This window comes from Anarrhichthys ocellatus, unplaced genomic scaffold (genome assembly GCF_004355925.1).
Source record: "Anarrhichthys ocellatus isolate YVR2014 unplaced genomic scaffold, GSC_Weel_1.0 scaffold26, whole genome shotgun sequence".
NCBI classification, from domain to species: Eukaryota; Metazoa; Chordata; class Actinopteri; order Perciformes; family Anarhichadidae; genus Anarrhichthys; species Anarrhichthys ocellatus.
The window spans coordinates 5628818-5641573 of NW_022280056.1; the positions used below are offsets into that span (position 1 = coordinate 5628818).

At 43.5% G+C, this 12756-nt stretch overlaps 1 protein-coding gene across 1 annotated transcript in view; it reads right to left on the reverse strand.

The window, feature by feature from the left end:
* Positions 1 to 427: 427 nt before the first annotated feature.
* LOC116391651 (myosin-11-like) overlaps positions 428 to 12756 on the reverse strand; it is a 26839-nt gene continuing 14510 nt past the window's right edge. Inside the window, exons 19-42 of the mRNA XM_031862440.1 lie at positions 12704 to 12756; positions 12300 to 12461; positions 11741 to 11849; positions 10996 to 11127; positions 10708 to 10914; positions 10095 to 10232; positions 9893 to 10016; positions 9095 to 9266; positions 8731 to 8943; positions 7458 to 7602; positions 7132 to 7338; positions 6847 to 6951; positions 6371 to 6523; positions 6030 to 6278; positions 5351 to 5563; positions 5058 to 5270; positions 4315 to 4476; positions 4099 to 4227; positions 3841 to 3929; positions 3121 to 3244; positions 2831 to 3039; positions 2331 to 2439; positions 1994 to 2232; positions 428 to 1521 (exon numbers count right to left, since the gene is read on the reverse strand). The exon at positions 12704 to 12756 is cut by the window's right edge and continues 117 nt beyond it. Of these exons, the coding sequence (XP_031718300.1) occupies positions 1209 to 1521; positions 1994 to 2232; positions 2331 to 2439; positions 2831 to 3039; positions 3121 to 3244; positions 3841 to 3929; positions 4099 to 4227; positions 4315 to 4476; positions 5058 to 5270; positions 5351 to 5563; positions 6030 to 6278; positions 6371 to 6523; positions 6847 to 6951; positions 7132 to 7338; positions 7458 to 7602; positions 8731 to 8943; positions 9095 to 9266; positions 9893 to 10016; positions 10095 to 10232; positions 10708 to 10914; positions 10996 to 11127; positions 11741 to 11849; positions 12300 to 12461; positions 12704 to 12756 (3969 nt within the window). The 3' untranslated portion in view covers positions 428 to 1208. The remainder of the gene's footprint in view (positions 1522 to 1993; positions 2233 to 2330; positions 2440 to 2830; positions 3040 to 3120; positions 3245 to 3840; positions 3930 to 4098; positions 4228 to 4314; positions 4477 to 5057; positions 5271 to 5350; positions 5564 to 6029; positions 6279 to 6370; positions 6524 to 6846; positions 6952 to 7131; positions 7339 to 7457; positions 7603 to 8730; positions 8944 to 9094; positions 9267 to 9892; positions 10017 to 10094; positions 10233 to 10707; positions 10915 to 10995; positions 11128 to 11740; positions 11850 to 12299; positions 12462 to 12703) is intronic.

Below are 12756 nucleotides of genomic sequence, written 5' to 3' on the forward strand. Positions count from 1 at the left end.
GAAAATAAAAGAACGAGTCTCATCGAGTGAAGCATCTCAAAGATATGATTTAAGTTTTGATTCTGTTCTGAAGGTTTTTATTTGGTTGAGAAAATATAGAATTTTCTGCATGTTTTAAATGATTTTTGCTCAATTTTTACAACCTAAATCAAAATTAAATATATTTTTTATATATTTATATTTCTTTCCGACATTTAAAATTTTCAGGACCGACGATACGAATTATTTTTTTACTGTGCAACAGATGGAATCATTTTCTAATCTTAATATTTAGTCTTTGAGCTGCAAACTAAGTTTTGTTAAACGAGCGGTCCACTCGACTCGAACACAACCGCAGAAACTAAGAAAACTTTATAATATATATAATAATGTAATTTAAATAAAACTAAATATATTAGATTTGCATAAATAAAATGTCTTAAACATTTAAAATAATGGTAACTTCTCAAAACCTATTTTGATTATTTTGTATGTTTCATCGTAAACTAAGAAGATAAAATCTATTTTCCTAAATGTCTCCTAACAATAAATAATGAGATTTATTTCCCATAAATAAAGTTGAACAGTTTGGAATCAGTGAGTGTAGAACAGTTGTTTATACCTGTTATACAGTATATGTGGAAGTCACATGATGTAATAAGAGCTCTCTGATTGAGTCATAATTAAACATAAAAAAGGGGATTTATGGACAGACCTGCTTGTTTCCTGTTCATTTAATTTTAGGTTCACTTCTACTAAAGTTCACTTTTTTTAACTCGCTCGTATTTGAACTCGACAAACAACAAGATGACTTCCTGAGCGGTGTTTTGTGTTTTAAATGAATGTTTGAAAAGGAAAGAATAAAAACAAAAAGACGAGGAGTTCATTACTGAATGAAGAAAGACGAGGGAGGAAGTTATGGATCAGAGGAAAGTTTGGTTTGTTAGCGACCAGTTTGACTTTTAGGAAATCTGGATTTTTTTTACAGAGTTCATGCGTCTAAAATAATGTTTTAAAATAATGTTTTAAAATGTAAAAATGTATAATCAGAATGACATGTTGGCGTTAGTGTTAGTTTTAACGTAAAATATTATTTATGGGACTTGTTTAGTTAATTACTTTGATAATTTGAACATAAATCAGTTGTTTTGTTAAAACGTCTTCACCTTACTGTTAAATAATTTAAATTAAAAGTGTGACAACATCTCTGGGCTCTGGTTCAGCCCACTCTACTCGTCAGGGGAGGAGGCGCGGGAGTCCAGAGGGGGAGACGGGGACCGAGACGGAGGCTCCTCCTCCTCCTGCAGCTCCACCGAGTTCTCCTTGATGGTGCTCCTCCGGCTGATGCTCCCTCCCAGACTCAAGCTCCTCATGCTGCCACCACCACCACCACCACCACCAACACCACCACCGCCAACGCTGCTGCTTCTGGGACTGGGGCTGGGGCTGCTGAACACCGCCTCCCCGCCGCCACGCCTGGGAACACCCGACACATCAGGAGGAAGATATAGAGAGGAGGAAGAGGAGGGTGAGAGGGAGGATAGTTGCAAAGCGAGATTTGTTTAAAGTTTCAAGCCCCTTAAATGTTGCAGCAGGTGTAAACTGAAGGAAGTTAAAAAGCCCGCTGAGGAAGAGGAAGAGGAGAACATTCCCAGGAGGCTTTTGAGGACAGTTTGCAGATCAGTAGTGTCTGAGGACACGAGAAGGAGGGAGAGGAAATTCAAATCACAAATCATCTCTTGCTTTCACATTTCTTTTCTTTGAAAACACGACATAAGTTTAACTCTGAACCCCAAAAAGCAGTTTTGGGACGTTTTTCTGCCGGAAAGATGAAAACCAGATGTTTTTACAGCTTCTGGCTGATAAACTGTTAAGTTTTAAAGAACACTAGTTTTTCCATCCCGCCATGCGTGTTTTGGGGTTCAGAGGGTCGGTTCTTCACAAAAGTGAAGCGAACATGGACGCAAATTTGCGCCAAAAGGTTCGTATGTGCAGAAAACCTCTTCATTTGTGCGCGTTGTAATATTTGAGTTTGACTGAGTCCTGATTGGTTGTTATCAGCAGTTTGTCCCCTCGGTACCTCAGTTTGCTCCTCAGTGAAGACATGTCTCTGCTCAGAGCATCGTTGGCCTCCGTCGCCTCGTCCAGCTCCCTCTGCAGCTTCCTGCGAGACGCGGCGACGCGCTGCGCCTCCTCCTCCGCCTCCTCCAGTTGGTGCTTCAGCTGCTTCACCCGCACGTTGCCCTTCTCCGCCTGCAGGGGAGCGCAGAGGAAACAAACGTTATGCAGCTGAAAGCGTCACGAACGACGGTGAAATGTCGCTTGTGTTCTTGGTGTTCCGTCCTCGTCACCTGGTCTTTGAACTGCTGTGCCTGCTTCCTCTCGTCCTCCATCTGGATGCTTAAGTCCTTCAGCTTCTTCTCCTTCTGACGCAGATTCTTAGCGTTGGACTGACGCTCTCTACACAACATCATGAACACAACATCATCCATCATAGTAGTTAATCATAATAATGACCAAAACAACCATAATACTACTACTATTATTAGTAGTGTTACTACAACAATACTAAACTTTATACAGCATGTTTTAGAAAAAAGTTCCAAAGTGCTTTACATAGAACCAGGATTAAAACATGTGAAGCACTTAATGACTAAGTGGGTAAAACAATAGAACAACTGGTAAGTTCAGAAAATGACGCTTATTACAATAATTAAAATCTCAGACGATATCTAGTCTCATGTCAGGATATCGAGTTCATATTGATTTTTTCGCCCGGCCCCATCTCTTTGGTTAAACGCAAGTCAGAATTCAGCTTTTGGAAACTCCGTTTCCCAGCATGCCCCAGTACCTGCTCTCGATCTCCAGCTGCTCCTCCACCTCCCTCAGCTTGGCCTCGAGGGCGGCGATGGAGGCCTTGAGTTTGGACCGGCCCTGACCCTCCACCTCCTGCAGTTTGGCCTTCAGATCTCGGTTCTGCCTCTCCAGCAGCTGCCGGGACCCCTCCCTGCTCTGAGAGGTGGAGCGCTCCGCCGCCAGCTCCGCACCCAGCTGATCCACCTACACAACAGAGGTCAGGACCTCCCAAAATACAAGAAACACTCTAGTCCCATCCGGTCTAGTCCAGACCAGAGAACCTACCAGCTGCTGGCTCTTCCTCAGCCGCTCGTTGAGGCTCTCCACGTTGGCCTGCTCCTCCTCCAGCTCCTCCTCCAGCTGGCTGATCTTCGTGTCCAGACGACGCTTCTCATCCGACAGCAGAGATCTGAACCGGAGGAGAAAAGAGAGCTAATATATCATATTATATCATGTTATTATATCATGTTATATCATACGATATTAGCTTTTACACTTACAAGAACACAGAGAAATAAATACATTAAATGAAATTGTACTAACTTTTATTTCTTACAATTTTTACCATCTGAGGAATTTAGCAACAGCAAAACAAATGGAAAAAGTAACTTAGAACACAGGAGAGAATATATACATACATGTATACAGTATATATATATATATATATATATATACACACATACACACACATGTATACATATACAGAGCAACAACTACTGGCTGAATTCCCATGAATGTTTTGGAGAATATTCATGGTGCCCAGAGGATAATTCCTAATATTTTTGGTGACCATGTGACTGGGGGCATTCATAGTCCTCCGCTGTCCGTCTCCGTCCTCTAATCAACAGAAGTCTCCTCTCTCTGAGGACGATTCTTTTAACAACAAAGTAAATCTTCTGATGCTTAAAGTGCTACTTGTCACTCTGGTACCTGTCACATTAAATATATAAATATAAATATATAAATATATATATATATTGTGTGTTTAACACATAAAACACATACTTTCCGGAGGAGTTACTGGCCAGCTCTTCAGACAGCTCGTCTCTTTCCGTCTCTGCCTGTTTACGAGCTCTCTCGGCTGCTGCCAACATCTGTAAGTTAATGATGTTTTAAAAATAAACACAAATTAACTCCACGTTATTTCTCCCTCATTTCATGCTTTTTTTTTTTCAAAAGGTCGCCCTGCAGAATTAAAAGCTTAATGCGTTTGTATCATAACTGATTGGGAAACAACAAGCTTTTATTTTGAAACTGCAGCACCTCGTGCAGCTGGACGATGTCGGCCTCCATGGCCTTGGTCCTGCGCTCAGACTCCCGGGCTGAGGAGAGGACCTCCTTCTGGGCCGCACGCGAGTCCTCCAGGTCCCTCTGGAGATCCTTCATCTGGCCCTGTGAGGACAGATTTTGAACACGTCTGATTCAGGTCCACTCTGGTTAGCTGAAACTCGTTAAGATGTTGACATCTGTCCAGCTGACCTGGATCTTGCGGAGCTGCTTGACGGCTTCGTCCCGCCCCCTGCTGGTGGCCTCCAGCTGGTCCTCCATGTCCTTCAGCTCGCCCTCCAGCTTCTTCTTGCTGCCCGATGTTTGACCTCGCTGCTTCCTCTCCTCCTCAAGCTCCGCCTCCAGCTCACGCACCTGGCAGAGTGACAGGTTTTACACTCTATTGTGGTTTGATTTTAATTTTACAACACAGGTCAAAAAGGTCAAAGAAGATCAGAAGTGGGATTAGAAGTTTAACGGTTACTACTCATTTTTATTTTATTTATCTAGATTGAAGCCCTAAATGAACAATGATATCGCCGACGCCATCTTGGATTACAGCCATCGCCATGTTGTTTTTTATGCAACCAGTGAACAGGAAGTGACCATATATGGACTGAGGAGGCGTGACGTAGAGACTCTAGAGACCTGTCAATCACCGTGTAGCCCCGCCCTAAAGCATCCCCTGCTTTATGGTCTGTTTGACTCTAAATGGACCATAATGCACTAAATGAACATCATGCTGTATTGAAGAAGACTTGAAACTAGAGATTGAGACCATAAACTCATGTTTACAATGTTTACTGAGGTAATAAATCAAGAGAGAAGTAGAGTCATTTTCTCATAGACTTCTATACAACCAGAGGAGTCGCCCCCTGGTGGACACTAGAGAGAATACAATAAATAAAATAATCACGTGTGAAGTCTGAAACTGGAAACATCGACACATGTGAGACCTGTTTGAGGAGCTGCTTCCTCTTCTCCTCGCCCAGCTCATCGCGGGCGTGCAGCTCCCTCTCGTGCTGCGCTCTCATAGCCTGAGTGTTGACCTCCAGACGCAGCTTGGCGTCCTCGGCGACCTGCAGCTCGTCCTCCAGCTCGTCCATCTGGGTCCTCATCTCGTCCACCATGGCCTCCAGGCCACGCTTAGCCTTGTCCAGGTCGTGGACCTGAAAGAAGATATGAAATCAGGAAATGACGCCTGTAATTAAATGAAATGAATCATTTGTGTTCAGACGTTTCCTCTTACGCTCCTCCCCACGTCGTCCTTGGAGCTGATGAGGTCCTCCATCTCTCCTCGGAGGGCCTTCACCATCTTCTCCGTCTCGTCCAGAGCGTCCTGGTTCTCCTCCAGCGCTCTGGCCAGAGCCAGCACCCTCGTCTCCTTCTCCCTCGCCTCCGCCTCCGCCCGATCGCGCTCCTCTGCGAACTTGCAGGAAACGGCGCGCTCCTCCGCCAGCATCTGATAGACGAAGAAGATCACGGGACGTCAGGTGTAAAAGGACTTTTGGAGCGTTTTTAAACATAAACTCATACTCCTTTTGATTTATTATTGACCTTTATTGAACCAGTGACGACCTGGCCAAAAAGGCAGCAGCAGGAGTCAAGTCGTTACACGACTAAATTTAACAGATACACCTCAAACAATCTTATACATGTATGGTTTGTATGAGTTATTAAAGGAGGGTAAAAGAATGAGGATGTGGAGTTTTAGCTTCTTTTGCAACGAGATACTTTTGGAACCTGGTTTAAGGCTGTCTAAGACTGGTTTAAGGGAGTCTAATAGTGGTTTTGAAGCATGTTAATGACACACGCATACAGTGATGAGTCTAAAATGGGAAGGACTGTCATTATAACCAGGGTGTGCTTTGTAGTGTGTTTATGTGCGTGTTAAAGGTGAGCTAGATGCAACAAAAGTATCTTCAGACCTGATCAAACTTCTTCTGCTTCTTCTCCAGGTTGGACACGAGCTGCCGCTGGCTGTCCAGGTCCATGAGGACGTCCTCCAGCTCCTGCTGCATCCGGCTCCGGCTCTTCTCCAGCTTGTCGTAGGCCGACGCCTTCTCCTCGTACTCTCCGTTGGCCGCCTCCAGCTCGCGCTGCAGACGCTTCTTCCCCTCCTCCAGCAGCTCCACCGTCCCAGACGTCTCGTCCAGCTTCTTCTTGTAGTCGGACAGCTGACGGGAGGTGAAACGTCGAGAGCTCGTGTGAGTTTGTAACACCGCGGATTTGTCTCCAACCAACTGTCTTGTGACTTGAAGTTACTGACCTGCATGTTGAGGCTGGAGACCTGCCTCTCCACGGCCCGCTTGGTCTCCGTCTCCTCCTCCAGCTGCTCCATCAGGCTGTTCCTGTCGTCCTCCATCTGACGGAGACGTCCGGACAGGTTCAGCTTCTGACGGGTCTCCTCCAACAGCAGCTCCTAGAGGAGAGATGAGGAGAAAGGGGTCAGTTTGACAGCAATGTCGGTCGGACCGCCATCTTAGTTCAGACTGAAATATCTCAGAAATGAAACATTCATGGTTTCCAGAAGATGTATCCTCACAGCTTTAGTGATTTTCTGTCTTTTCCTTTTGAGTTGTTATTTATTGAAGTATTTTGACAACTATTGGATGGACCGTCGTGCAGCTTAGAACATTCATAGTCCCCAGAGGAAATCCCTTTGACGCTTGACTTTTCATCTTGCGACTACAAAACAGGACTACAACTCTATAAACAGCTGATTGAATCTGCGGCGTCCCTCACCTGAGCATCCTGGAGCTGTGAGGACAGACTGGAGACGTCTTTGCTCAGCTTGATGTTCTTTCCCTCCGTGTCGTTCAAAATACTCGTCACACTGTCCAGCTCCATCTGATGAAGACCAGGAGAAAGAAAAGGAGAGAGGAGGGAAGGAGACAGAAGAGAAGTTGTACAAATTTAATGTTGTCTTAATGTTAATGATATCTATATATAGATATATATACTGTATATGTTTCTGTGTTCATTTTTATGGTGTTTCTGTGTTAAATCATTAATATTTCTACGCCTCACAGTCATCTTGGAGACCCGCTCCCCGAGCTCGGTCCTCTGCCGCTCGCTCTCGTTGAAGCGTGAGTGCAAGTCGTTCAGCTGACCCTCCACCTTCTTCTTCTTGTGCTCCAAGTCCTGTTTAGCGCCGGCGAGGGATCGCAGGTCGGCGCTGAGGTCTGAGGACTCCTTCTCCAGAACCTGCTTGGCTTTCTCCAGACCAGCTCTCACCTGGACGGAGAAACGTGATGATAGGTGAGTGAAAGAGTCCACCTCTGTAAATGTTGTTTTGAATTAAACAGAAGAGCACCGGTCACAACGTGTGTGTGTGTGTGTGTGTATGTGTATACCCTCTTGGCCTGCTCCAGCTGCTCATTGAGCTCCTCCACAGCCTGGCTGTGTTTCTGTCTCAGGTCCTGGACTTGGTTCTCGTGGCCCCGTCCCTCGTCCTCCATGGCTTTCTTCAGCATGGCCACTTCCTGCTCACGCTTCGCCCTGTCGGTCACACGCCATAAACAACGACATCATCACCGCCACAGAAACACGACATCACCTCCACACATTTGACAGAAACACGGCCGAGAGGCTTGGTTTACAAACCTCCGCTTCTATGCAGACGACACCGTTATTTACGGTTCTGCAGCATCGCAGAAAGAAGCCGTGTGACTTTGACAGTCTAAGTTTAACATTGCTCCACACAGAATATTTGACATTTGTTCTAAATGCAGAAAAATAAATGTGCAAATTGAAATTAATTTCCTTCCTGTCCTGTTTCAACCCCCAAATTATTCAACTGAAGCTAAACTAAAGCTTTGGCCTCATAGATAGCAGCCAAGAATGATTATCATTATTTAACACATCTAAAGAAAAAGCCTTTGTCCGTTATGTATTATATGTGTGTCATCGTGTCATAATCATATTTCTATTTTTGAGATAATGTCTAATACTAATGCACCGTGATTATTATCATGCACCAATCACCAAGCCAAATTCCTTGTATGTGCAAACGTACTTGGCAATAAACTGTTTCTGATGATGATATGAAGCCACTCTGAGTTATATTTTGGTCTTAAATGTGTCATAATGTACGTAGTTTTGTTCTTTTTCTTAGAATTAAGAAAAAAGGACGCACGTAAACTCTCCTACGTCTCAAATCCCAAATAATTTCAATAAACTGCAGAGGTCTCCTGAATCATTTAGGAGCAGCCACACACTTTCCACATTTTGGAAATAAATGATGAGAAGTTGATAAGATACTTTTAAGTACATTTTTGGCTCATAAGTCAAAGTTTAGGACCATTTCTAACAGTTTTATGCTGACCGACGCTGCTTTTCTGTTCATTGCAACTTGTTTCTGCTACACTTGTTTCTGTAACTCGTCAATTAGTCAAATAATCGGTCGTTTCGGTCGATTAGAAATGCTTTTTTATGCTGAATGACTTATTTCCAAGAAACTAATGAACACATTACTGGTAAATACAACATTTAAAGTGGTGCTTTTGTGCAATTCTTTCTGCAGGAAACTCAGTTTTACAGATCTAGTCGACTAAGAACTTCTTTGCATACACCACTGAGAATTATGTGGACCAATCAGAGGTCGTGTAAACATTCGGTGGTACGGACCGAAGCTCCTGCTGGGCGGCGGTGGTGTCCAGGCTGTCCTCCAGCTCGGTGCGGAGAGCGTTCAGCTCCTCTCCCAGATCCCTCCGAGCCGTCTCCACCTTCCCTCTCGCCGCCCTCTCGGCCTCCATGTCCTCCTGCAGCTCCGAGATCAGAACCTCCAACTCCCGAACCCGCTTCACCGCCGCCCCGCGATGATTGCACTCCTCCTCCAAGCTGTGGATGCAAAAAAAGGTTCTGATGTAGTTTCTAATATCTTCACATCTGACTCTTCAGATTTCAGGAGTTTCCTTCTGGTCTGAGTGGAAACTTCTTAGTTTATTATTCACTATTTAACTTGGTGATGTTGTAAACGTTCTCTGCTTACCGAGCCAATGTGGCCTGGAGCTCCTCCTCCTTGGTGGCCAGCTGGGCTCTGAGTTCGGCTAGTTGGGCCTGCAGGTCGGCGTGCTGCTCCTGGAGGTCGGCAAGCTCCGCCTCCACCTTCCTCTTGGCCTTCTCCATGTCCTGACGGCCCTTCTCCTCCTTCTTCATACGCACTGCACAGGAGAGGAGACGGGGAACGGACCTTTTACAGATGTTACGGGAAATAATTAAGTACATTTGGTATTAAAAACTCCTGTAAATCAAAGGTTTTATCCTTAAAGGGCCAGCGTTTGGGATTTGCCGCCATCTAGCGGTGAGTTTGCAGATTGCAACCAACTGAAACTTCTCACGTGTGCCAAGCGCAGATGTGAATACAAACGGCTCATTCTAAGCTAACGAAAACACAACAATTCTTATTTTCAGGTGATCATACTATTATTAAGAAAACATACGTAATAATATGAAATTCCATTTCTTTTATTTCTAAACCTCTTTAAATGCCACACACTGTACCTTTAAGAACAACTTATCGGAAACATGAACTATTTAAAATTAGAAAAGATTCATTGTATTTATTATACAATATTATATTTGTTTTACCAATGAATTAAGATTCGTTATATAAGGAAGTTGTACTTCAAATGAAAATCTTCTGATTGACAGTTTCTGACTCATATGTCCAATGTTAAAAAATTATCAACTGCATTCTTCTATTCATCCAAACAGAAGTGAGTGAAGGCGACTGGAGGCCAATAAAGATCGTTGTATTCTGAGTGTTTTGAGTGTTTTGCAGACTGACCCTCCAGGTCTGAGATCATGGACTCGTGTTTGGTCTTGAGTTTGGTCAGATTCTTGGACTTCTCCTCCTCCTCTGTCAGGTTGGAGTTCGTGTCGGCCATCCTCTCCTCCATGAGCTTCCGCTCCTTTAAAGACATGAGAAGACACACTCGAGTTTATCGTTAACGTTAAAAACACCACGAAACACACTGAACTCTTCTGACCTTCTGCAGTTTGTTGTTCTGGTCCTCCATGATCAGAACGTCCTCCTCCAGTTTCTTCACTTTTCCCTCCACAGACACTTTCTCCAGCTGCAGCTTCTGACGGAGGTCTTCTTCTTCTGCTATGTGCGCCTCCATCAGCTGCACAAAACACGGAGAATCAAGTTAAATAACCACATTTACTCAACAACTGCACTTATATACTTCTATTTTATGTTACTTTATACTCCACTACATTTCAGAGGGAAATATTGTACTTTCTACTGTCAGATATGAAACAATTAAAGAAGCATATCCTAATATTTGAGATGCTGAAAGCAGCAAACGTTTGGCTTTTTTGTTTGATAAATAATTACAACTCAGTAAGTAAATAGATATATTAGACTTTTCTGTTTCATGTCATTGTAAATATGATTTCTTTGTGTTGTGTTTTTCTTTGTATTTTCTAACATTTTATAGACGAAACAATAAGTGATTTTTGTAAAAAAAAGAATTAATAAAAATAAAGAAAATAATAATAATGACAATAATAATAATAATCTATTTTGTGACATTTCATAGACTAAAAATGAAGTGATTAACTGTAAAATAAACGATGTTAAAAATAACATCCCACCTGCAGCTGCATCTCCATCTCCTTCCTCTCCTGCTGCAGGCTGTTAGTCCGGTCCTCCTCCTCCTCCAGACGAGACTCCATCTCGTGCAGCACCTCCTCCAGCTCCTGCTTCTTGGCCTCCAGGCGAACCCTCATCTCCTCGGCCTCCGCGTACAGCTCCGTCTCCGCCTGCAGCTTCGTCTCCAGCTGGACTCGCTCCTCCATCAGCTTCAAAAACAGACTTCTGTCACTTTAAGAACTTTTAAGATAAAAACTAAAGGAGGAGATAAGAACATGTGTTTCTTCCACCTGGGTGTGTTTCTGGGTGACGTCCTTCAGCTCGGCCTCCGACTTGATTGCCACCTCCTGCGCTGCCTTCAGCTCCTCATCTTTCTGACCCATTTCTTCTTCTTGTCTGGTGACCTGCAGCAGTGGCTTCACCTGCACCACCAGCAGTTAAACACGTGATTAATGTACTTAGTTCATCTTATAGCCTCACCACCGAAAACTACTGACAAAACAAAACATGTTATGACCTAAACTTTAAGGGCCATGACACAAATATGCAAATATTAGCCTGCTAACTTTAGCATTAGCCGAATCACAGCTAATGTTAGCGTGCTTAAGTTACCAACATGCTAATAATATATTCTATTTCACATATATTCTATTTGACTTCCATGTCTTATTGTTGGATTCTCCTTTTTACATGTTTTTCTTTTTATACATTGTGTAGTAGCATTTGTATTTGTTGTGTATGTGTTTAAAAAATGCTTTTTTCCATCATTCTGCACCTGAACAACAATCTGAATGTATTTCATCGTATTTCACTTCCAGTCCTTTTAGTTGTCGTTGCTTTATTTGCTTTCAAATTTAACTGCTTTTTTGTGTGTATGAGTGTGAGTGTGTGCGTGAGTGTGTGCGTGTGAGAGTGTGAGAGAGTGAGAGTGTGTGAGTGTGTGTGTGTGTATGAGTGTGAGTGTGTGAGAGAGTGTGTGTGTGAGTGTGAGTGAGTGTATGAGTGTGAGTGAGTGTATGAGTGTGAGTGTGTGACCTTAGTGAAGAGCCTCCACCACTGCCAGTTCTTCAGTTTGAGGTAACAGGCGCAGTTCCTCTGGATCACCTTCATGGCGGTGAGCTGCTGCTGACGTTTATTGAACGCCCTGAAGATAAAGATTAAAATATTATTATTACTATAAACAGCAAGAGGTGGAAGAAGTACTCTGATCTTGTACTTGAGTAAAAGTAGTGATATACAGTGTAGAAATACTCTATTCCTGCAGGTCAAAATATACTTAAATATTTATTATATCACTGTCTTATAACTGTTGATGTATTAATGTTAGAATAACTAATGTTGCAGCTGGAAGAAGCGGATCTCATTTATACTTTATATAATACTTGGTAGCTTGTGAATCCCCCCCATGATCAATAAAGTTTTATTTGAATCTATAATAAGATGTCATGATTTATGTTTTGATTATATTTTGTATTGTTATATTGCAGGAAACAGAACAGTATTTCCCTCTGAAGTACAGTGAAGCAGAGCATGGAAATACTCCAGTGAAGTACAAGTACCTCAAACCTGTGTACTTGAGTATTTGTATTCGTACTTGCGGGCCAGGAAGCCTCTGGCTTGAGCCTGGAAGGCGATGATGACGACGGTGAGTTTGAGGTCCCGCTCTTCTTCCAGCTGAGCCAGAACTCCCGTCCTGAAGAACATTTTACTCTGACCGATACGGTACAGGTTAGTGTCGAGGTCCAGGTGCTTCACCTGAGGGGGGGGGGGGGGAGGGAAAGGAGGGGAAGAGAGGGGAGGGAAGGAGAGGAGGAGGGGAGGGGTGAAGGAAGGAGAAGAGAGGAGATGAGAGAAAGAGGAGACAGAAGGATGAGAGGGGAGAGGAAAGGGAAGGAGATAAATGAAGGAGAGGAGAGGAAAGGAGTGAAGGTACACAGAGGATAGGAAAAGAGAGGAGTGAAGGAGAGGAGAGTAAAGGAAAGGAGAGAAGTGAAGGAGAGGAGTGTGATTAAAGAGAACAATCCGATTCTTCCTTTTTCAAGTAAATTCCT